General features: G+C 43.5%; 1 protein-coding gene across 2 annotated transcripts; it reads left to right on the top strand.

The window, feature by feature from the left end:
* Window positions 1-1,977: 1,977 nt before the first annotated feature.
* On the top strand, window positions 1,978-23,287 carry LOC121827501 (cell adhesion molecule CEACAM3-like). Of its 2 annotated transcripts, XM_042272594.2 has the most exons (7): window positions 1,978-2,244; window positions 9,082-9,441; window positions 12,278-12,631; window positions 15,677-16,030; window positions 17,288-17,647; window positions 20,020-20,361; window positions 21,386-23,287. In XM_042272594.2, the coding sequence occupies exons 1-7, from the start codon at window positions 2,181-2,183 to the stop codon at window positions 21,667-21,669; spliced, it is 2,118 nt and encodes a 705-aa protein (XP_042128528.1). In that variant the 5' UTR covers window positions 1,978-2,180; the 3' UTR covers window positions 21,670-23,287. The 2 variants fall into 2 exon arrangements, with proteins under 2 accessions (XP_042128528.1, XP_076424953.1); XM_076568838.1 differs by lacking the exon at window positions 9,082-9,441.
* The last annotated feature ends 2,682 nt before the right edge of the window (window positions 23,288-25,969 follow it).

Here is a 25,969-nt window from a genome sequence, read left to right as displayed (position 1 = left end):
CAGAACACACATCCATGTGAATCAATGTTCTTTGTACTAAAGAGCAGACCCTTCAGCACCTTGTGGGCAAAGAGAAGGAAGGATTTAGACAGCAGTGATGGGCCCAAAAGTGCATGTGCCACCATACATTGTTGTCCTGTATGTTGAGAGAAATTTTTAGGACTTTCCTCAAAAATTTTCTGATAAGGATGCCTAACCTCTGTATGCACACTATTTCAACTTTTGTCATTGATTTCCCAGGAAAAACCTGAAACATTACTTAGACCCACTATTGAGCTGCTGGTAGCAAAGTCCATGGGAGTATGCAGGAGGTGACAAGTGGTGTTCAGAAGGTCAACCTCTGAAAACCAAAGTTCTGTTGGAGGAATCCATCATACAAGGTGTTTTGGAATTATTGCCTTTTGAAGGAATTGGCTGTTTCTTGTTGCAAATTTCTTGTACAAGAACAGCAAGGATCTTCCCATTACCGTGCATCTTCATGTAATGTATTTATGTCATCTCATGATTACATCTCAGTCTTATGGGCACATGTATCCCTGGGTGGTGAGGAACATGACTTTTCATTTAGCTGTATAATTTTGATATATAGAAAATATACTAGGATATGCTTCGTAGGTAGATCCATTTTCCCATGAGACTGTAGACACTTAAAGCCTGCTTTGTTCCTTTTGCTCAGACTAACAGAGAAAATAATAATTTCTCCTCAGTCTAACACAAATTGCATACATTTAGCTCATTTCTACGTCAGAGAAATTTCAAACTAGACTAAAGTTCTCTGTATTGATTATAAGTTTAAAACTTCACAGTTGTGCACAAGGTAAGAGTTGCAGGTGTCTTCCAAGGTTACTAACACAAAGCACCCTAAAAAAAGCCTGCCAATTCCTTGCTTTCTAAATCTGCTGAAGAAAAGCTATGTCTCAGAGTTTGTTGCATTGGGCATTGTACCCTCTCCCTCTGGTCTTGAGACTTAAAACCTTGTGTTACTATGGTAATGGCTCTGCTCCTTATCAGCTATTCTAGGAATGTGCTATGACCTTGATGGTTTTAAAACTTTTCTCAGGACTGTGAGGAGTCTCCTGTTAGAAATGTGAGAAGTCAGGCAAGAGAGAAGGATGAGAGAGAGAGAACTAAGGGAGAACAGCAGAGAGATCAGAGGCAGAGAGGATTGACCTAGAAGAATAAAGTGAAATAAACTGAAAGAGATCTGCATTTGAAGATTCATTTGATATCCCTCAGAGTAGATATCCATCCACTTGTAAGCATCTTCCCCAAGTCTCTGGGAGAACAACCCATGGGGCAGGTACCTGGAGAGCTACTGTTAACCCACCCTACAGTAGACGGAAAGAGGAGTTCTGGAGAGAAGAGTGAACAGGATGACAGGCCCTGCTTCACACTTGTGTTGATGGAGTCAGGGAAGATTACAGTTGCCCTGGGGATTCACCTAGGCAAAGGACATAGGCGACCCAGGAAGATCAGTGAGGACACTGGCTCACGTAACATACATCTCAGCCAACATATAATGCTGAAGGCTGCCTTATAGCTCTCCATAAAAAGAGTGGCCCCACATCTACCCCAACACTGAGGACATGAAACTCCTCACACAAAGGCTCCTGGGCCACTCTCCTGGGTCAGGAATTTGAATAATGACATTAATGATAAAGGATTACTCTTCATCCCTAATCATTACTCAGCTGGTTCCTTTGTAGTCCTAAGAGAATGACCACTTCTTTGGGGAGTAATACCACCTTCCCATAGCACTGAGGATGCAGGGCAGACCAGATTCTCAGCTAGTTCTCTGTGTTACAAGGATACACGGGCAGGATGGAGGCCCCTTCTTGGGTGCTGACAGACCCAAGGCCAGGACAGAGCAGATGTCAGGCCTGAGATGAGTGATTCTTCTCTGAGGGCATGGGGATGCTTATCAGCCTTGTTGCTCAATATGTTACTTGGAGGCTAAACATAAAGAAAGAAAAGATGAGAGGAAAGTGGGACAGCCCTGAGAGTGGAAGGGACAGAGCCGTGCCTTGGACACAAATCCAACAACTGTCAGCCCATTGTGGTCTGTGAAGTGCTCCAGCCTGGTAGAGTGCTCATCTCAGAGGAGGAAGGATAGAAGTGCCTGGGAGCTGTGTAGTGGCTGAATCTCTTCTCATACAGAGAATAGCACAGTGAGAAGAGAGATGGTGGAGTCCTCAATGATTCCCTGCAAGGGCTGCACCCCCTGGCAGGGACTACTCCTCACAGGTAAGTGTATCCCCTCTCCGACTGTGGGGGTGGAGGAGAACTCAAGAGGATAGGATCCTGAGAGAAGACTGGGGGTTTCTGATTGCAGTCATGGTGCAGAAGGTACAGTGAGGGACAGAGACTCAGAATCCTAAAGCTCTCAGAGGACAGGAGGTGATGAGGGGAAGAGAAAAGCCCCAAACACTCCTCATTCAAACTGAGTCTATTAGTTGCCATGTTCTGAAGCTTAATGTCCCCAATCATGGCACAGTGATTCCAGATAGAGGAGGAGGTCAGAGTGGCTTCATCACACCACATAATCCTTATGTGAGGAGAGATATGGGAACACTGAGGAGGGGAGCCAGGAAAAGAAGTGAGATTATTTGGTGAAAATGAAAGGACAAAGTCAGAGGCTTTAAAAAATGGAGGTCATATTGCTCATCTCAATCAAGGAGGGTGGACACACCACCAGCCAGATGCCTCAACTGTGTTATGATCACACCTGCTCAATACTGATGCTTTCTTAATTTTTATTTTATTTTACAATATAATTTAATTCTACATATTAGCCATGGATTCCCTTGTTCTCCCCCCTCCTGCTCCCCTCCCCTTTCTCCCAGCCCACCCCCCCTTTTCCCATCTCCTCCAGGGCAAAGACTCCCCCAAGGATTGAGATCAACCTGATAGACTCAGTCCAGGCAGGTCCAGTCCCTACCTCCCAGGCTGAACCAAGCTTCCCTGCATAAGCCCTAGGTTTCAAACAGCCAACTCATACACTGGGCACAAGACCCAGTCCCACTGCCTGGATGCCTCTCAAACAGATTAAGCCAATCAACTGTCTCACCTAGTCAGAGGGCCTGATCGAGTTGGGGACCCCTCAGCCATTGGTTCATAGTTCATGTGTTTCCATTCATTTGGCTATTTGTCCCTGTGCTTTATCCAACCTTGGTCTCAACAATTCTCGCTCATATAAACCCTCCTCTTTCTCACTAAGTGGACTCCAGGAGCTCCACCCGGGGCCTAGCTGTGGATCTCTGCATCCAGATCCCTCAGTCATTGGATGGGATGTCTAGCATGACAATTAGGGTGTTTTGCCATCCTATCACCAGAGTAGTTCAGTTCGGGCTGTCTCTCAACCATTGCCAGCAGTCTATTGTGGGGGCATTTTTGTGGATTTCTGTGAGCCTCTCTAGCACTTTGATTCTTCCAATTCTCATGTGTGTGTGTCTTCATTTACCATGGTCTACTATTCCTTGTTCTCCCTCTCTTCTTGATCCAGCTGGGATCTCACACTCCCCCAAGCTCTCTTTCCCTCAACCCTTGCCCTTCATTACCCCCATTCACGTCCAGGCTGTTCATGTAGATCTCATCCATTTCTCCATCACTGGGTGTTCCCCATGTCTTTCGTGGGGTCCTGTTTTCCAGGTAGCCTCCCTGGTGTTGTGAGTAGCAGTCCAGTCATCCTTGTTCCATATCTAGTATCCTCATATGAGTGAGTACATACCATGTTTGTCTTTCTCAGTCTGGATTACCACACTCAGGATGATTTTTTCTAGATCCACCCATTTGCCTGCAAACCTCGGGATGTCATTGTTTTTCTCTGCTGAGTAGTCCTCCATTGTGTATATGTACCACAATTTATTTATCCATTCTTCAGTTGAAGGGCATCTAGGTTGTTTCCAGGTTTTGGCTATTACAAACAATGCTGATATGAACATAGCTGAGTGAGTGCCCTTGTGGTATGATTGAGCATTCCTTGGGCATTTGCCCAAGAGTAGTATAGCTGGATCTTGGGGGAGAATAATTTTCAATTTTCTAAGAAAGCACCATATTGATGTCCAAAGTTGTTGTACAAGCTTTCATTCCCACCAGCAGTGAAGATTTCCCCTAGCTCCACATCCTCTCCAGCATAAGGTATCTTCAGTGTTTTTGATCTTACCCATTCTGTCAGGTGTAAGGTGGTATCTCAGAGGTTTTTTTTTTTTTGATTTGCATTTCCCTGATAATCAGGGATGTTGAACAATTCCTTAAATGTCTTCCAGCCATTTGAGTTTCCTCTGTTGAGAATTCTCTGTTTAGTTCTATAGCCCATTTCTTAATTGGACTGTTGGGCATTTTGATGTCGAATTTCATGAGTTCCATATATATTCTTGATATCAGTCCTCTGTCAGATGTGGGATGGTGAAGAATTTTCCCTTTCTGTAGGCTGTCACTTTGCCTTATTGACTGTATCCTTTGCTCTACAAAACTTCTCAGTTTCAAGAGGTCCCATTTATTGATTGTTTCTCTCAGTGTCTGTGCTACTGGTGTTATATTTAGGAAGTGATCTCCTATGCCAATACATTCAAGACTACTTCCTACTTTCTCTTTTAGCAGGTTCAGAGTAGCTGGATTTATGTTGAGGTCCTTGATCCACTTGGACTTAAGTTTTGTGCACGGTGACAGATACGGATCTATTTGCAGCCTTCTACATGTTGATATCCAGTTACGCCAGCACTATTTGTTGAAGATGCTTTCTTTTTTCATGGTACACTTTTGGATTCTTTGTCAAAAATTATATGTTCATAGGTTTGCAGATTAATGTCAGGGTCTTCAATTCAATTCCACTGGTGCAAATGTCAGTTTTTAAGCCAATACCAATAAGTTTTTATTACTGTAGCTCTATAGTAGAGCTTGAAGTCAGGGGTTGTGATGCCTCCAGAGGTTGTTTTATTGTACAGAATTATTTTGACTATGCTGGGTTTTTTGTTTTTCCATATGAAGTTGAGTATTATTCTTTCCAGGTCTGTGAAGAATTGTGTTGGTTTTTTGATGGGGATTGCATTGAATCTGTAGATTGCCTTTGGTAAAATTGCCATTTTTACTATGTTAGTCCTGACTATCTATGAGCATGGAAGATCTTTCCATTTTCTGACATCTTCTTCAATTTCTTTTCTCAGGGACTTAAAGTTCTTGTCATATAGGTCCTTCACTAGCTTGGTTAGTGTTACCCCAAGGTATTTTACATCATTTGTGGCTATTGTAAAGGGTGATGTATGTCTGATTTCCTTCTTAGCCTGTTTATCAATTGTATATAGGAGGGGTACTTATTTTTCTGAATTGATCTTGTATCCTGCTATGTTGCTGAAGGTGTTTATAAGCTTTATCAGTTCCTGGGTGGAATATTTGGGGTCACTCAAGTATACTATCATGTCATCTACAAATAAAGAAAGCTTGACTTCTTCCTATCCAATTTGTATCCCCTTAATCTCCTTATGTTGTCTTATTGCTCTGGCTAGAACTTCAAGTACTATATTGAATAAGTATGAGGAGAGTGGACAGCCTTGCCTCATTCCTGATATTAGTGGAATTGATTTGAGTTTCTCTCCATTTAATGTTGGCTGTTGGCTTGCTGTAATTGCCTTTATTATGTTTAGGTATGTTCCCTGTATTCCTGATTGCTCCAAGACTTTTATCATGAAGGGGTGTTGGATTTTGTCAAATGCCTTTTCTGCATCTAGTGAGATGATCATGTGGTTTTTTTCTTTGAGTTTGTTTATATGGTGTATTACATTGACTGACTTTCATATGTTGAACCACACCTGCATCCCTGAGATGAAGCCTACTTGGTCATGGTGGGTAATTATTTTGATGTATTCTTGGAGTCTATTTGCCAGTATTCTATTGAGTATTTTTGCATCAATGTTCATGATGGAGATCGGTCTGTAGTTCCCTTTCTTTGTTGTATCCTTGTTTGGTTTAGGAATCAGGGTAATTGTAGCCTTATGGAAGGACTTTGGTAATGATCTTTCTTTTTCTATTATGTGGAACAATTTAGAGAGTATTGATATTAACTCTTCTTTGAAAATCTGGAAGAATTCTGCACTGAAACCATCTGGACCTGGGCTTTTTTTTGCTTGGGAGATTTTAATGACTGTTTCTATTTCCTTAGGGGTTATTGGACTATTTAAATAGTTTATCTGGTCTTGATTTAACTTAGGTATGTGGTACCTATCTAAAAAATTATTGATTTCTTTTAGATTTTCCAGTTTTGTGGAGTAGAGGTTTTTGAAGTATGACCTGATGATTCTCAGGATTTTGTTATGTCCCCCTTTTCATTTCTGATTTTGTTAATTTGGATGCTCTCTCTCTGTCTTTTGGTTAGTTTGCTTAAGGGCTTGTCTCTCTTGTTGATTTTCTTAAAGAACCAACTCTTTGTTTCATTGATTTTTTTGTATTGTTCCCTTTCTTTCTATTTTATTGATTTCAGCTCTCACTTTGAGAATTTCCTGCTGTCTATTCTTCCTTTGCTACTTCATGTTCTAGAGCTTCCATGTGTGCTGTTATATCACTACTGTGAGATTTCTCCAACTTCTTTATGTGGGCATTTAGTGCTATGTATTTCCCTCTTAGCACCGCTTTCATGGTGTCCCATAAGTTTGGGTATGTGGTGTCTTCATTTTCGTTGATCTCTAGGAAGTATTTAATTTCTTTCTTTATTTCTTCCTTAACCCACTGGTGATTCAGTTGAGCATTATTCAGTTTCCATGAGATTGTAGGTTTTCTGTAGTTTTTGTTTTTGTTGAAATCTAAATTTAAACCATGGTGGTCTGATAGAACACAGGAGGTTATTCCAATTGTTTTGTATCTGTTGAGATTTGCTTTGTGGCCAAGTATGTGGTCGATTTTAGAGAAGGTTCCATGGGGTGCTGAAAAGAATGTATATTCTTTTTTGTTAGGATGAAATGTTCTGTAGATATCAATTAAGTCCATTTGAGTCATGACATCAATTAAGTCCTTTATTTCTCTGTTAAGTTTCAATTTGGGAGATCTGTCCAGTGGTAAAAGTCAGGTGTTGAAGTCTCCCACTATTATTGTGTGGGGTTTTATATGTGGTTTAAGCTTTACTAATGTTTCTTTTACATATGTGGGTGCCCTTGTGTTTGGGGCATAAATGTTCAGAACTGAAACTTTGTCTTGGTGGATCTTTCCTGTGATGAGTATGTAATGCCCTTCTTGATCTCTTTTGATTGATTTTAGTTTGCTGGATATCAGGATGGCTACACCCGCTTGTTTCTTAAGACATTTGATTGGAAAATCTTTTCCCAGACTTTTATTCTTAGGTAGTGTCTATCTTTGAATTTGAGGTGTATTTCTTCTATGCAGCAGAAGGATGGGCCCTGCTTTCATATCCATTTCTGTAAGCCTGTGTCTTTTTATATGTGAATTAAGTCCATTGATATTAAGGGATATCAATGACCAGTGATTGTTCATTCCTGTTATTTTTTGGTGGTAGTGTGTGTGTACTTCTCTTTTTTGGGATTTCCTGATGTGGCTTTATCTATTGCCTGTGTTTTTGAAGGTGTATCTGACTTCCTTAGGTTGGAATTTTCCTTCTAGTGCTCTCTGTAGGGCTGGGTTTGTGGATAGGTATTGTTTAAATCTGGCTTTGTCTTGGAATGTCTTGTTCACTCTATGGTGATTGAAAGTTTTGCTGGGTATATTAGTCTAGGCTGCCATCCATGGTCTCTTAGTGTCTGCATTACATATGTCCTGGTCCTTCTGGCTTTCAAAGTCTCCATTGAGAACTCTGGAGTTATTCTGATGGGTTTGCCTTTATAAGTTACTTGGCCTTTTTCATTTGCTGCTCTTAATATTCTTTCTTTATTCTGTACATTTAGTTGTTTAATTATTATGTGGTGAGGGGACTTTTTGGGGGATCTAGTCTGTTTGGTGTTCTATAGACTTTTTGTATCTTCATAGGCATGTCCATATTAAAGTTGGGTATGTTTTTTTCTATGATCTTGTTGAATATATTTTCTGTGCCTTTAAGTTGGTATTCTTCTCCTTCTTCTATCCCTATTATTGTTAGGTTTGGTCTTTTCATGGTGTCCCAAATTTTGTGGAAATTTTGGGTCATGACTTTGTTGGCTTTAGTGTTTTCTTTGACTGATGAATCTATTTCTTCTATTGCATCCTCAATGGCAGAGATCCTCTCTTCCATCTCTTGCATTCTGTTGGTTATACATGCATCTGAAGTTCCCGATCTTTTACTCAGATTTTCTATTTCCAGCATTCCCTCTGTTTGTGTCTTCTTCATTTTTTCTATTTCCTTTTTCAGGTCTTGGACTGTTTCCTTTATCTGTTTCATTGCTTTTTCATGATTTCTTTCAGGGCTTTATTGATTTCTTCCATGGCTTTTTTATTTTCTTCTACTTTATTTGTCCTTTCCTCTAGTTTTTTATAGCATTCTTCCCATTTTTGTTTGTCTTTTCCTCTATATAAGCCTCTACCTTCTTCATGATGTTATTCATAAGGATGTTTTCTTCTTCTTCTTCTTCCAATTTTTGATGTTGAGGTCTAGATGTTGGAGGAAGGCTAGGTGCTGGTGATGCTGTATTGCTCTTCATTTTGTTATATGTACTTCTGCCTTGATGTCTGCCCATCTCCTTGTGATTCATTCTTGGTCCTATCAGAGCACTTGATCCAGACAGAGCAGACAGATTCATGAAGTCTCTCTCTCTTGTCCAGATGGTAGCTCTCTTGTCCAGATGGGAAGTTTGGGGCAGGATGGGCAGTAGGGGCTGGTCTCTATGTCTCAGAAAGTGGCTGGGGTCTTGGGCAATGATGGGCGTGGGGGCATGGCATGGAGATTGCAGAATCTGCTGGCAGTCTTGGAGAAGGGGTGCCTTCCTGGTAGGGGTGGGGGTATAAGGGATCCTGCCCGGTGGCCAGAACCTGGGGCCAAGTTGGGCAGATCTTCCCTGGAGTGGCTGGTGCCCAGTGATTGGATCTAGGCTGAGCCCAGGCACTCACATCTTGTCCAGATGGGAAGTCTGGGGCAGGATAATATTGATGTTTTTATCCCTTTCTTTCTAGCCTCCCTTTTAGCCTGTTGGTACCACCTCACCACTGCCCAAGTCATCATTGCATCAGTGCCTCTCCATGTGGTCGAAGGAGAAAGCAACCTTTTTCTTGTTCACAATCTTCCAGACAATCTTTTAACCATATCCTGGTTTAAAAAAAGAGCAAATATGGACCATAAAATTGCGACCTACACACTGAAATACAATATAGCTGTGCCGGGGGCAGCACACAGTGGTAGAGAGACTGTGTACCCAAATGGATCCCTGTGGATTCAAAATGTCACCCATAAGGACACAGGAATCTACATACTACAAACCAGAAGTAGACAAGTAAAAATTGTATCAACAAAACATACATACCTTCATGTGTACAGTAAGTAATTCTTTGTGAATTCTCCATGCTGGGTGAGGTTCAATCTACTGGACACACACAAGTGTCAGATCTGGCATGTGCATACCTCCTCTCTGCACTGTGTCCCCATGTTGAGGTTTGAGAATTTAATGCAGGACACATTAAATTGTGCAAAATAACTGCAGTAGAATAGAGCCCTTGCACACAAGAGAATGTGTGGTAGGTAATTCACCTAGGATATCACACTCTGTCTAGATTCTTGGAGTTCTCACCAGGAATGTGTCCATGAGAAAGACCTTGAGGAAATCAACACTGGGCCTGAATGAGGATAACACTGGATGTTCAGGGAGAGGCGAGCACTGGGAGTTCCTGGCTCCAGTCCTCTGTCACAGACTCAATTCCAGATGTCCATGAGAAGCATTTTTCAAAGTTTGGATTTTGACATCCAATGATCAGGAACAGTGATTTCCACTAGCTCAAGTCTTGTGCCATGTGAAACCAGCCAGTGCACTGTCATGAGATCCATAGTTAGGCTAAATGTCCTGGACATCTTCTCCAGAGACTCAAAAGGAATGCATAGCTGAACAGGTGCCCAGGCCATTAACAGTCCTAATAGGTTTATGAGACTTCACAGGAAGGTCAGGGTCATGAAGGAGTGGGCCAGAGGACAAATGTCAGCCTGACATGTGCTTATCCTCTGTGGTTCACCTCAGGGAATTCTTTCAAGGAACTCTTTCTTTTTGGTAAATGTCTTTAAGGTCTGATCTCAACAGCTGCCCAGAGGTGAGCTACAGTTCCCCCAGTGGTCACCAGGGGAAGAATCAGGACACACAATCAACATTCTAAAAGTTATTTCCCTAAAATGGAACTTACCTTGTATCCTGGCTCCCACCCCTCTCCCCTACAGACTGGAGGTCAGTGACACAGACTTCACATACATACTCATTGCTTTCTGCAACTTCTGCAGTTCCAGGGGATCGTGTTCCATACCAGACCTTGTATATTTCCTTCAAGAAAAATAGGATAGCCAAGACGAATCACCAAGCAGAGGTCCAAGGCATCTTAGAGGCCAAAGAGCACATGGACTCGGCACATAGCTCAGTAAAGAGAAATGGGAGCATCATCATGAAAACCTGCATGGGATGATGGAGCCCAGAGCCCTCTTTATAGGACCCAGGTCACCTCCTCCCACACACATAGGATGTGAGGCTCCTGACACATCTGCACAAGAGCCTTTGTCTGGGTCAGAACCCTGACTAATAATTGCAGTGAGAATGGATCTGTCCCCTTCTTCCTGCCTCACTCAACTGGTCCCTTCAGACCTAGCAGAAACCTCTTTCACCTTCCTGCTAAGAGGATATTCCTTCTTTTCATAGAACCAAGCACACAGGACAGACTGGTTGCCCAGCTGGGATTCTCTCTTGTACATGGAGTACAGAGGCTCCCTCTTTGGTGCTGACAGTTCAAGGCCAGGACATAGCAGAGGGCAGCCCCAGGGTGAGCTGCTGTTCTCTAAGGGCACAGGGATGCTCATCTGCCCTTCTGATCATTGTGTGTTCTGGAGGACTGATACATAAAGAGAGAAGTAGAGAGGGATATGGGGCAGCATTGAGAGTAAGGGGACAGAGTAAGGTTTTGAATAGTGAACCCCACAGCCCATGGAACCCTGGGAGATGCTCCATCCAGGGAGAGGGCTCAGTTCACATGACAGAAGTGTAGCAGAGTCTGGGAGGAAATGTTCCACAGGATCTATCAGGCCACAGAATCTAGGGATGTATCTTTGTTTCCCTTTGTAAAGAGTCACAGACTCTCAAGGGTACCTGATCACAGGTGAGGACATCCTGAGTGGATAGCATATGGGAAGAGAGGAGTGACCTACCCTCTGGAGTCTCCTAAGGGAATAAGGACCTGAGAGGAGTCTCAGTGTTTGTAGAGAAGAAGACAAAGAGTAGGCCAGAGGCTCAGCAGCAGGTAACTTATTCTTATCCTTGGTGAATCTGAAAAAGTAAGGTGGTAGGGGATTGTTGTTACCCAAGTTTAATCAGCATGATGAAAAAAATGAACACTGATGTCCTCAACTTGGCATCCTAAAGAATAAATAATCACGCTCGTACTGATCAGTGACATGGCTCACTGGATACATGCACTCGCTTCAATGTCTAACATACTGAGACTAATGAGCACAAGTCCTCTGATGTTCACCTAGGTACTGTATCCTGCACTCACTCCTATATCCTAAATAATGGCCTTGAACACAAACTCACAGACAAATACAATTGAGTGTAAAAAATCAAAGCAATTGGAAACGTTCAACTCTGTATTCCAAAACCTATGAATTTCTTACACATTCATTGGCATACACGGGATATCATTCATTCATTCATTCTCCACATGTATCTGAGTTTTTCTAGGCACCATTTCTTTAAAAAAAAAAACATAAGATGAATCCAGGTTCTTACTATTCCCTAGTGCTAGTAGACTGGAATTAAAGAAAGCTAGAAGATGAGGTCAGGTATTGACAAGATCAACAAGAAGAAAGAACGTAAGAGTCAGAGAGTCAGGTGTCAAGGTCTGTAGAGAAGAGGTAAGGGAGACACGTTCCCAACACCAATCTACACTCTTGTGAGAAGTTTGAGGCTTTAAGCTCATGTGGTCATGTTGACACCTGAGCAGAGAGTACCAGACAAAGGAAATGACATGTGCAGGGACACTGAAAACATGGAAGTCAGTAAATGACAGGAAGTCACTTACCCACACACCCAAGCTAAGCTATGGACACATCTACTCAGGACACAGGGCCTCATCTAGGCCAAATATAAAGGTCCAATTATTGATCAATCTCTACCTTCCCTTCCAGCCTCTCTTTCGAACTGTGGGCAGCCCTCTGTCCAGCCCTCTATTGAATCAGTGCCACGCAGAGTAACAGAAGGGTCAAGTGTTCTTCTGGTGGTTCACAATCTCCCAGAGAATCTTCAAGCCCTTTCCTGGTATAAAGGAATCAATGTGTTCAAGAACCATGAGGTTGGCCGACTCATAATAGCCAAGAATTCAAGTGTGCCAGGTCCTGCACACAGTGGCCGAGAAACAGTGTACAGCAATGGATCCTTGGCTCTCCACAATGTCACCTGGAAGGATGCTGGATTATACACCCTATTAACTCTGACCACAGATATGACAGCTGAAGTAGCTCATGTGCAGCTCCAATTGGACAGTAAGTGATTCTCAAGATCATTCAGTCCTGGGGTGTGTGTGGACTCACAGGACTCTCTTGCTTGGCCTCTGCATACCTCCACTCTAAACTGCGTCCCCATTTTGGTGTTTTAGCACTTAGTGCAGCACACATATACTAGAGACAAATGGCCATAGATCAGATGCCTGCCCTCACTCCATCCTCAGAAATGTGTGTGTGTATGATTCTCTGTGTGTGTCTGTGTGTATGTCTATGTGTGCATCATGTGTGTGTGTGTGTGTGTGTGTGTGTGTGTGTGTGTGTGTGTGTGTGTTAAGAAATGGTATCTGTACAAAATCATTAGACTCAGTCTTGTCTTTTGGGGTTCTCACTATGAACATAATTCACAACAAGACCATGTTGGCATTAGGCAGATCTTGCCATTCTCAAAGAGAGGTGAGCACCAGGAAGCCCTTTTTCCAGACTTCTGTCTGAGGATTGACTACAAGTGATCCTGGGGACACTTGCTTTCTTATGTGCCAGGTTTGGACACTTACTTCCTTATGGAGCTGACAGGGAATAATGGTTTTCAGATGTTCACATCTCATAGCACTTAAAACCAATCAGTGCATTGGCATGAGAGTCACATTCAAGGTGTGTCACCTGGTTACCTCCTTCTGAGATTCAGCATGGAGAGCAGAGCTGGACATGTGCACAGGCCAGCAGTCAACTGTCCTTATGGACTTATAAGACTCACAGGAAGGTCAGGGTCTCCAAGGTGAAGAAGAGAGGACACAGATCCACCTGGCAAGTGCTTGTCCTCTGGGGTCCAATCCAGGGAGTTCCTTCAGGCAGCCAAATAGTAACAGGCATTGCTGGTCTTGACAGCTCCCAGACATGAGCTCCAGTCATCCTATCAATCTCCAGGGAGTGATATTAGCTCACAGTCAAACTCTAAGATGCTGCTTTCCTGGAGAAGATGAAAGAAACTTGTATGATTTCCATTTCTGTCACTACAGATGTAAGGTCTGTCCTACAAGGCCATTCTGACCTATGGTGCTTTCTCTGTCTGAGAACAGTACTATGCTAGGGGATATGTTCAGCCTCATTCCTTCTAGCATCTTCCATAGGGAAACAGAGGCTAACCACAGGGGAATTACCAAGCAAACAATAGAGACATCCCTAAATTTTCTGGGTGGATATGGGCAGACCTAAGCTACACCTCAGCCAACAGAAGAGGCTGGAATTCATGTTTCCCTTTAAAACCCTCCATTGCAGAGCAAGTCCACACCTCTTTAAGACATAGGTGACCTTCTCTACACACAGGGCATGGATTTCCTGATATAATGCTTTCTGAATATCTATTCTGGATGAGACAACAAAGGATGACACTAGTGAAAAGTGATGAGTATCCTTCCCCTGGCATCACTCAGGTGGTCCCTTTCTAGCCCTCACAGACATCTGTCACTTTCTGGCTGAGACTTAATTCCACCTTTCCAGAGCACTGAGGACATGAGGACAACTGGGTTGACAGAGGAGTTTCTGTGTCACAAATAATGCAAAGGAAGGACAGAGTTCCCGTCTTTGGTGCTACAGAGCCAAGGCCAGGACACAGCAGAGGTCAGCCCTGGGGTGAGCTATAAGATTTTGGGGCACAGGGATGATTATTGGCCTGTTTCTCACTGTGTGGTCTGAGGACTGCAACATAAAGAAAGAGATTGGGGATGAATATCACCAAGCAATGCCAAGAGGTTGGGGAGACAGCAGTACCTTGTAGAAAGACCCACCTACAGACCAGGTGACGTTGGGAGGGATTCTGACTTGTAGTAGGCTGAGCTCAGGGTGAGGCAGGACAGTGGTGCTGTCTCCAGGACAGCAGATCTGACTCCAGGAAATTGGAGTTGATTCTGAAAAGGAGAAGTGACTCCACAACAGTGGAATGTGGTGGCATTGCTGGATCCCTTGGAGACACCCCTGTTCCAAGGGATCAAGATCACTACATTATTGAAGGGGCCATATTGACAAGAGCTCATCTCATAAATGAAGAGAGAATTCTCTGACAGTTTGTGGGAGTGGGGAGCTCAGGTCCTGGCTGGAGTCTGCAAGGAGGACAAGAGTCTGAAGGAGAATCAAGGTGTCTTCTTTCCCCCTTAGTGGAGATGACACAGAGATGCATAGAGGTTCAGCAGCAGGATATTCTCAGTGAACAGGAAATGGTAAGGGGTAGGGATGAAAGCCAGATTGTTCTCTGTTCAGTGTTAATCACATTGGCTACTGTATTCTGAAGACTGATGTTCCCACTATGACAGTGTGACACAGAAAAGAATCTGATCTGGATGGGTCAGTGAGGTGTTTCAGTGAGTGAAGCCAAACTACCAGGCCCAATGACCTGCGTTTAATCCTCAGTCTCCATGTGGTGGAAGGAGAGTTCACTCTTACCTCTCAAACCTGTTCTCTGCCCCACATATAATTACTGTGGCATGCACCCAGCCATACAGATATCTATGTAGGAATGCACATGTACTCACACCGACATGCACTCACACACACAGGCAGGGCATCACACACGCACACATGAAATGGAAATAGATGTAAAAATTGAATCAAACTGGGATATCATTTGGCCACAAAGCTGAGAGTTTCATAAATAAAACCCGGTTCATGCTGGACCTTGGAAAACTGATTATTCATTCTCATGGTCATTCATTCATCATTCATTAATTATCCACAGGTGTCAGATAAGAGAAAAGCACATAAACTACATAAAGCCAGAGAGTCAGTTCTCAAGGTCTATAGAGAAGCAAGCCAGGATGTCATCCCCCCAACAGCAATCTACAGTGAAAGTCAGCAGGGGTCTGAGGGCACTGAGCCAGGACTCTGTTGACAACAGAGCAGATAGTGCCATACAGAGAAAATGTCATGTGCAGGGACACTGAATGCATGGGTCATGTGCTGACCTTCGCCCAGTAGGACAGCAACACACTCACACACCTAGGCTGAGTAATGGACACATCTTCTCAGGACACAGGGCCGCAACTTAGGCAAACACAAAAGTTCTGCTACTAATGGATCTTTCTTCTCTTCTAGGCTCCCATTGTGGATACCATCCCACCTCTGCCGGTCTCACTATTGAATCAGTTCCCCCTAGAATTGCTGAAGGTAGAAGTGTTCTTCTAGTGGCTCACAATCTCCCAGAGAATCATCGATCCTTTTACTGGTACAAAGGAGTTATTGAGTCCAAGAAATATGAGATTGCCAAACATATAGTAGCCATAAATGCAAGTGTGCTGGGTCCTGCACACAGTGGCAGAGAGACACTATACAGCAATGGATCCCTGCTGCTCCATAGTGCCACCTGGAAAGATGCTGGATGGTACACTCTACACATTCCGAACATAGATACAGAATCTGAAACAGCACATATTCAACTCCAGTTGGACAGTAAGTGATTCTTTGTGATTTTTCACTGTCCTGTGGTTTTTAGACACACAGCACAGGCTTTTAGGGCCTATACATAGTGTCTCCATGTTGGTGTTTAAACACTTAGTGGAAGGCACACCTGATGGAGACAAATGTTGATAGATCACACTCCATCATCTGACTCACCCCTGTATCAAGAAAGTCCTTGGCACAAAAGTAACTCAGCAGAAGATATCAGAATATGTTCAGTCTCATGGGCATCTCAATGCAAATTTCAGTTAGAAAGGCCCTGTAGGCATTAGTGAGGGGATCATTGAGGAAACCATGATATCTTAACAGAAAAGTGGGCACCAGGAGGCCTGGCCATACTCTTCTGTGCTAGGCTCAACTACTAGTGATCATAGAGCTCATTTTGACAGGACTAGACTATTAATACCTTGGAGAGCTAAATGGGAGCAATGCTTCTAGGCCGTACATGTCAAAATGGGGTATTCATTTTTCCAAACATGAATTTCATAAATAAAATCTATGACTAATTGCAGAGACCATGGAAGAGCAATGCCTATCAGATTTTTCTCGATTGTTTGCTCAGCCATGTCTCTTATAGCATCCTGGAACCCTTAGTGTAGGAGTAGAACTGCTTTCCATGGACTGGATCCTCCTACATCCATCACCAATACAAACATTGTACTCTAGACTTGCCCACAGACTCATATGGTGGTGGCATTTTCAGCTGAGCCCCCCCTCATTCAAATCGACTGTAGCTTGTGTGAAGTTGACATAAATCCAGCCATCCTAGTCTCTAAGTCTTTCCTAATACCTGAGCCAGCAAGAATATCAGACTTCTCCTGGACCCCACCCAGTTCTAGACTTATGGGCTTCAGGACAGAGCAACAAGGACATCTAGAAGGTGAAGTCAGGGGTTGACTGGAATCACATAGGAAACTGAGAAAAAAACAAGAATGAATGTGGGGTTTGTGGAGAAAAAGTTCAGAGCAGGCATAATCTCAGTGTGCCAGGTGTACACAGTGCTTGACTGAGGGCAGTGAGGGGCAGCCATGGAGACACCCCATGAGGGAGTTCCTTGTAGAGGAGATGACATATTCCAGGGCACTGAGGGACTAGTGGTCATGTTGTTGACATCCACCAGGTGGGTTAGAAGCACCCACACCTGCATCTACAGGGTGAGTGATGAATCCACCTGCCTAGGATGAAGGTTGCCATCTTTCCACACAACACAATGATCTTTGTGATAACTGTTTTTCTTCTGTGTTTCAGCCTCTCTTTCTGCTTGCTGCAAGGATGTCACTTCTGCCCAAATCACCATAGAACAGGTGCCACCAGATGCTGCTAAAGGGGAAAGCATTCTCCTCCTTGTTCATAATCTGCCAGAAGACCTGCATACATTTTCCTGGTACAAATCAAAGTATAGCCTCCAGAATTGTAAAATCGCATTATACAACAGAGCCATGAATTACGTCACCCAGGGTGCTGCCCACAGTAGAGAAACAACGGTGTACCCCAATGGATCCCTGCTCCTCCAGGACGTCACCGAGAAAGATGCAGGAATCTACACATTACAGATTTTAAACAGAGATTTCAAAACTGAAAAAATACATGTGGAGCTCCATGTGAACCGTAAGTGATTCTCTATGGCCTCCAGTTGTGGTTTATCCTACTTCATACACTGGACTGTCAGGACTGAGCTGTGCCTGCTTTCTCTTTACTGCACTGTGTCCTCCTGCTGGGGTTTTAATCCTTACTGCAGGACACACAGAGGGTATAAAAGCTGTAATGTATCAGAACCCCTCATCTGTCTTTACCTGCAGAGTGGAATACCTGTGCTGGGTAAACTCAGCCCCAGGTTGTCACCTTCAGTGCAGACCCTTGGAGCTCACACCATGCACATGATTCCTGAATGATTCTGAGAGGGTCAGGCAGGTCCTTGTTGAGGAAGCCATGGGATCCTCACACAGAGCACTGGGAAGCCCTGTCTGCAAATCTCTGTCCCTGGATGGACTCCAGATGACATTTGGGAGCCTTCTGTCACTTCTTGGTCTTAACTTCCTGTTAGAGGCAACAGGGAACAGGGCTTTATTGGTATGTAGAACCAGCTAGTGCCCTGTCATGAGAGGTATGGTTAGGCTAGGTCCTCTGGATTATCTTCACCAGAGACCACATGTGGAGAGTATAGCTGTTCAGGTGGCCAGACCATTAATTAACTGTCCAGATGAAATCACGAGACCTCACAGGAAAGCAAAGGTCCCCAAAGGGATAAAAAAAGACACAAATTCTCCTTGCAAATGGTTGTCCACTGGGGTCCAACGCTGGAATTCTCTCCTGCAGGCAAATAGTAAAAAAGATGCTGCTCTGGACATCTGTGCAGTTCCTCTATATCACTAGGTTATAGAAGAACACATAATCATCATGTAGAAAAGTATATTCTGGAACCATGAGCCTGATTATAGTCTAGCTTCCATCCACGTCCCTTACAGACCTGGAGGTCAGTGCCAGTCTTCTTGGACCTACTGGTTCCTTCAGGTGTTTCTAAGTATAATTCCCAGGAGAGGGCCCTGTGTTACCACTCCTCATCACCTCCTGGCACATCCTTGAGGACTTCATATAGTCAAAGGTCAGCATCAGCCCAGGAAGGACACAGAGAGACCCAAGGAATGGCTCAGCCATCACAGAAAGATGGAGTTCCCTATGAACTCTGCCTAGGATGATGGAACCACTGCCCTCTCTCTGCATAATTCACATTATCTCCTGCTCCACATCTTCATGAGTCTCTTACTAGGCTTCAAAACATTGTGCCCTGACTGATGGCTCAATTGAGAATGAGTCTGTACCCTTTCCCAGCCATCACTCAGATGGTTCCTTTCAGTACTTACATACATCTCTGTTACTTTCCTGTAGGGAGTAAATCCTACCTTTCAGAGCAGTGAGAACACAGAGCAGACTGGGCGCTCAACTAAGATTCTATGTCATAAAGGACAGGTTGGTAGAACACAGCAGAGGAGAGCCCTGGTGTGAATTGTTGTTGCCCTAGGGCACAGAGATGATTATCAACCTTGTTGCTCATTGTATGGTCTGGAGGACTGAAAAAAATAGAGAGAAGTTAACTGGGATACCAGGCAGGACTAAGAGTTGAAGGGACAGAGAATGGCCTTGAGCTTCCAGCCTGTCAGGAGGCTGAGCTCAGAGGAAGAAAGGCTGTAGGGATGGGGGAAGTTCTGGACCAAAAGCTGTTCACCACTGAGGGAGGGTAGAGCAGGCTGTAGCCACCATGGAGTTTCACTGTGTGCTTCTCTGCAAAGGTTGCAGTCCTGGTATTGGCTTCTGCTCCTAGGTGAAGAGAACGTTGCTTGATGGTGTGTTCATAGACTAGCTAGAATCTTTTAATGTGGAAAGTTGGGAAATCCTCCCTCAAGTTGTTCGCTGACTTTCATCTAGGTGTTGTGACCTGCATTCACCCATACACACAGGATGTCATCCACCTGCTCCTGCAAAAACACTCATAATCACATCCACCTAGACACACACACTGACTCCCCACACATGCACAATTTAATGTAAGCTAGAGTTGTAACTGGTGTCAGTAGCTCCACACATGAGAATTTCATAAACACCAGGACTTGCAAATCTGTGGACAATCATTCTTCTATCCAGCCACATTTTTTTCTGAGCCTTTCCAGGTCTTGGGTCTTCCAGAAATATCAAACTAATTTTTCCAAATATGGCTCCATCTCTAGTGAATTGGAAGATGGATCAGAAAGCCCATCTGAAATTGAAGACAAGTGTTGATGTCATCCAGAGAGGGAAGCGATCAAAGACTTTAGAATGTGAAGACTGGGGTTTGTAGAGGAATAAGTAAGGGAAGGCACCTCTGTGGTTGTCAGACACTTTGACCCACATCAGCTGAGTGATGGACCTAAGCTATTCAATACACCGAAGACCAAGTTCTCAGTATTGATGAATTTGTCTCTCTTCTCTTCTATTCTTCCTTGTAGCCTGCAGGCGCCCTCCCATCCTGCTCACTATTGAGTCAATACCACACAATGTTGTTGAAAGGAAAAATGCTCTCCTACTTGTTCATAATATCCCAGAGGACCTTCAATCTTTTGTCTGGTACAAAGGGATACCAATTGACAACGGACATAAAATTGCACAGAGTGTATTAACCAGTAATAAAAGTATGCTGGGGCCTGCACATAGTGGTAGAGAGACTGTATACCCCAATGGATCTTTGCTGCTCCACAATGTTGCCAAGGAGGACACTGGATTCTACGCCCTACGAACCTTAAATGCACAGTTTGAAACTCAAGAAGCACATGTGTACCTCCACGTATACAGTAAGTCATTCTTGTGGGCCTATAAGTTCCTGTGGGGTTGATTTCTCTTTACACACACAATACTGTCCATTGTGGACTGAAGGCGTCCTCTCTACATTGTGTCTCCACATTGGGGTTTGAGAACTTAGAACAGGACACACATCAGGTAGACATAGTAAAGTAGACCAAATCCCTCACCTGACTACAGCTACAGAGGAGGATATATGCTGGGTAACTAAGCCCAAGGATGTCAGTCAACCTCAGAATATTGGGGCTCTCACCAGGATCAGGTCTTGAGCAAGTACTCTTGGGAGTCTGGTGTGGCTTATCTTGGATAAGTGGTTTCATCATAGTGAGGTGAGCGACAGAATGTCCTCGTCCCAGACCTCTGTTTCAGACTCAATCCCAGGTGACCAAGGAGAGCTTTTCTCCAGAGCCAGAGTTTGATTTCCTGTTACAGATCACACGAAATAAGGATTTACTGACCCTCCAAGACCCATAGTGTGTGGCACCAGCTGTTCAGTGACATGAATCTACAGTTAGGTGAATCACTTCAGCATCTCCTAGTCAGTGGACAGGTGCCTGAACATGTTAACTCTTCTGACAATGGGCTTAAAATACTTCACAAGAATATTAGGGTTCCCAAGGGGAGGGACAGAAGACAGTTCTCTAAGCAGCTCTTTGTCCTCAGGGGTCCAGCCTAGGAATTCCCTGCTGCAGACAATAGTAACAGATGCTTTGGACTAGAGCAGCTCCCCCATCCAAATGTCATGCCATTGCTCATAACTAGGTTTAACCCAGACACAAGACAATGACCATAAACTGTGTGCACTAGTGAAGGGAAACAGAGACCCAGGAAACCCAGAGGCTGAATCAGGTTCACACGGGCCATGGGTGGCAGATCCAAACTACAAGAAAACTCTCTAATGTCATAGCCTCAATGTCTCCACCCTAGAGGCTTTATTAAATACCTGTTGCCTACAGAGGAGATTGTTGAGATCTCTGAAGGGCTATTGTCATTTCCCCCTCCTTTTTTGCTTCACAGGGCCTGTGTCAGTGCCTTTTATCCGAGTCACCAGCACCAAAGTTACTGTGCGGAGCTCTGTTGTGTTCACCTGCCTCTCAGCTGACACTGGAATCTCCACCCACTGGATCTTCAATAACCAGAATCTGCAGCTCACAGACAGGATGACCTTGTCACCGAAAAAGTGCCAACTCACCATAGATCCTGTCAGGATGGAGGATGATGGAGAGTATAAGTGTATGGTCTCCAACCCAGTCAGTTCAAAGACCAGTCCTCCAGTCTATCTGGATGTGATGAATGAGTGACCTCTCTCCTCTCACACTATAGCAGAGTAGGGGCATTTCTTTATCAATGGGGTACAACAAGGAGAAAATTTTTTTGGTAGAAATGGTCAATTACTACTCAGGTACAGCTGGTTTGGTGGCAGATGACTGTAATCCTGGCATAAACATGTGTCTAAAGACAGGCCAGGATATAAACAGAGACTTGGTTTGCAAAAGGGAAAAGAAGACATCAATATAGTAAACAGAATTGCAAAGGAGTTTAGAGCTGGGTTTTGGATTAAATATATAGACAACTCTCAGAATCCATGGACATTAGTCTCATGAGCCCCAAAACTTATGGATGCTCTGAGTCCCCTGGTAACATGCTTCAGTGTTTACATGAAGATAAATGCATCCTCTCCTGTATCCAAATACATTCCATTTAGAACTCACTCACATTATGCTGCCTAGACAACAGTCATTTATGTGAAGTGAGGAAGAGTGACAGGAGAAGGGACTGTCCTTTTTCCCCAAGGACATACATTGTTACTAAAGAGTTTTGATCCACAGTTTATTTTAGGTACACATGTGAAAAAACATGACATGTCAAAAGGCTGACCTAGACTGCTTCTAACTTGAGAGTGGCATTGACAGGTTGACATTACACAAGGTTCCTTTTCCTCTCAACATTTTTGAGACATATATGGGATTTTCCATTTGGCCATTTTGAAGTGGGCAACTAAGTGGCATGAACATATGCATATTTTCATGTGACCATCACCATTGTCCATTCCCAAAGCCTTGTTAATCCAATCCCATTCCCTCCAGCCCTGTGCAACCACATCTATTTCTTTCTCTATGCCTGTGATAAATCAGTATATGCAGTTATTTGTGGTCAAAATTAATTTACAGAGGTATGGGTAAGATGGGTGTGTGTGCTCACCAGTTTCACAAATTTCTGTAGAATCTTAAGGATTTTCTACAGATAACTTCAAGTCATCTACAGACATATATTACAGCTGATTGATTGACCACATTCACTTCTTTGTCTTGTTTAATTGTTATGTGTAGGACTCCTAAGAGTCCTACACACTGAACAGATGTGGCCACAGCAGCATCCTGGTGTTGATTGAGGTCTTAGAGGGAAAGCTCAGTATCCTCCCCAATACAGAATTGGCTGTGTATTTTCATGTGTTTCCCTACTGCACTAGAAATTATTCTATTCCTGGGTTGCCTATTTTCATCCTTAACAACTGTTCACTTTACCTGGGTGGTGGTGGCACTAACCTTTAATCCCAACACTTGGGAGGCAAAAGTAAGAAGATCATCTCTGTGAGTTTGAGGCCAGCTTGGTCTACAGAGGGAGTTCCAGGACAGCCAGGGCTATTCAGAGAAATCCTGTCTTGAAAAACCAAACCAAACAAAAAGACCGCTCATTTATGTGAGATGGCATCAGTTTTGCGTGTCCTCATGCTTCTATCTCTGTAGTTTCTGGGCTCCTTGGATTGTGTCTGTTTCATCTAGGTCAGTCAACAATTAACAAGTAACTATTGAGTAGTCATGGAATTCTTAGAATTCTGAAAATGGAATATAAGGTGTCACTTTTTACTTCTAATATTAATAATGTTAATCTTTTTAAAATAAAGCAAATCAGATTAAAGTTTGTCAAAAGTGTTAATCACTTCAAAGAACCAACTTTTGATCCATTGATTTTGTAGAAGATTATTATTAATTGTATTATTGTTCATACCAACAGGAAGTCAAGTAGAGACTATGGAGGAATGATGCTTCTTGGTAAATTCTCCATGATTTTCTTAGTTACCTTCTCCTTTTATACCCTAGAACAACCTGCCTGGGATTGGCAGTATCCAAGGTGTTTTGGGTTCTCACACATCAATCTATAAAACGTAAATAGTTCCCATACCAACAGGCCAAGCTGAAGGAGGCAATTACTTGAGATTCCTCAGGTGTCTAGATCTTAAGTTATGAGCTACCACAAAACAAGCACACATGCTGAACATACCAGGTCCATCATTCCAATTTCAGCAAGTTATTGCATTTATGTTCTATATGAAATATAATCACTATTCATTAGAAAAGTGTACTACGTGGTCCATACATACTAGAGAAGAGACATTACAGCCCAAGGAAAAAGGTGGTTCTGTTAAAAGCCTGTTCTAATCTTCATATTTTTAGATGATTCCTAGATTCATGCTTCATCCTTAGGTAACCAGTGGCTTATGTCACTCATCATCAACCACCTGAGCAGAATGGCTCAAGTTGTAGTCCACCTGGACCACTGATCTCAAAGCAGGCCTGCTGCTGGTCTCCTGGTTGAGATTTCTGTTCACACATCAAGTCCTGAGGATAGGTTGTGAGGATAACCAGTGAAGCCACATGGGAACTCTAATCATCTCCTATATTTAGTACAGTATTAGACAGCAAAGGTTTGGAGGGCACTGGATCATAGTGCAATGGTATTCAGTGCATTTTGAGAGACACAGCACTTTGGGCTGCCTGACCCCCTAGGGTTGTCTACCACCAACCTCTGTTGCTTCTATCCCATGCAACAAGTCTGTTTCTCTCTCATGAAAAGGAGGGCTCACCATCTTGGAGCATTCAGATTTCCCTGCATCTCCTCTGATTTAGCTTCTCACTTATTTCATACTCTGGTTGGCAAGAATAGGCCAACACTAGTTGAATTAGACCCTTGCAAGTGTCAGAGGTCCCACACAGGTCAATCTCCTCTCTGTTGTCTACACTGCACTGTTACATACAACCACAAGAACAATTCCCACTCAGTGGAGGGTGAGGACATGGTAGCATAAACATGTGAACCTGAGTCTGAGGATATAAACTACCCTATGGTGAATAATCTTTCAGTACCTTTAAAGAGTGTCAGGTTGAGGCTGTCTGACATCAACACGACTTTCAATTTTCCTAGTGTCTTTATGTCTGACTCAGAATGCTATGAGTGTATAACCTGGCACACAGTGAGTGCATCAAAATGTGACCCAGTCAACATAAATGTTACCTGTGAGTAAATTTTTCCGTTTTATAATTATTAAGAGGTTTTCAATTCATTTTACATACCAACCCCAGATACCCCTCTCCTCCCTCCTCCTATCTCCCAGCCTTCCCCACCTGACACACTCCCTATTCCCACCCCCTCCAAGGCAAGATCTTCCATGGGGAGTCAGCAGAACCTGGTACATTTAGTTTAGGCAGGTCCAACCCTCTCCTCCCTGTACCAAGTCTGTGCAAAGTGCCCCACCATAGGCACTATGCTCCTCAGAGCTGGCTCATGCACCAGGGATGTTTCCAGATTCCATTGCCAGGAGGTCTCCAAAACAGTTTGAGCTAAACAACTGTCTTGCCTATCCAGAGGGCCTAGTCCAGTATGATGGGGGCTCCTCAGATATTGGTCCACTAGTTTGGCTGGCTGTCTCTGTACTTTTTCACTTCATGACCTCAAAATCCCTTGCCCATAGAATCCCTCCTCTCTCTCATTGATGTTACTCCTGGTGTCCGGCCATGGATCTTGGCATCCACTTCCATCAGTCACTGGATGAAAACTCTATGATGACAGTTATGGTATTCATCTATCTGATTACCAGAGTAGGCCAGTTCAGTCACTCTCTCATCTATTGCTAGTAGTCTAATGAGGGTTTATCCTTGTAGATTCCTGAAAACGTCCCTAGCACTCTGCTTCTCCCAATTCCCATGATGTCTTCATCTACATCATTGTATCTCTTTCCTTGCTCTCCCACTCTATCCCTGTTCTATCTCAAACCTCACATTCCCCTATGTTCTCATGCTCCATCCCTTACCCAACATTATTTGCCTTTACCCCTGTTTGCTCATGTAGATCTCATCTATTTCTCTTCATTGGGTGATCCATGTGTACTACTTACAGTCCTTGGTAGCTAGCCTCTCTGAAGCTGTGGGTTGCCCACTGCTTATCCATTGCTTTACATCTAGTATCCACTTATGAGTGAGTACATACCATGTTTGTCGTTCTGAGTCTGGTTTACCTTACTCAGGACAATATTTTGTAATTCCATTCACTTGCATGCAAATTTCATGATGTCATTTTTTCTCTGTTCACTCAGTGCGAGTCAGAGTTCTTTGCTCTCGCCTTGTTGACCCTGCCTCAAAGGAGCTAAGCCACTAGACTGTACCTGTCTTAGGTTGGCTTGCTAAACAAGCTCTTACCCATCTTTGACTAGCAACCCTAAAAGAGCAACCATCTCTGGGTACTCACCTCAGGTGGGGAGGATCAGGTAGTAGTCTTTTGAGTTGCATGTCTAAGAGCCATTAACACCTGTAGAGTCACCTTAAT

Source organism: Peromyscus maniculatus, chromosome 1 (genome assembly GCF_049852395.1).
Source record: "Peromyscus maniculatus bairdii isolate BWxNUB_F1_BW_parent chromosome 1, HU_Pman_BW_mat_3.1, whole genome shotgun sequence".
In the NCBI taxonomy this organism is placed as follows: domain Eukaryota; kingdom Metazoa; phylum Chordata; class Mammalia; order Rodentia; family Cricetidae; genus Peromyscus; species Peromyscus maniculatus.
Note: the sequence above shows the minus strand (reverse complement) of the source record. Positions and strands in the feature narration are given on the sequence as shown.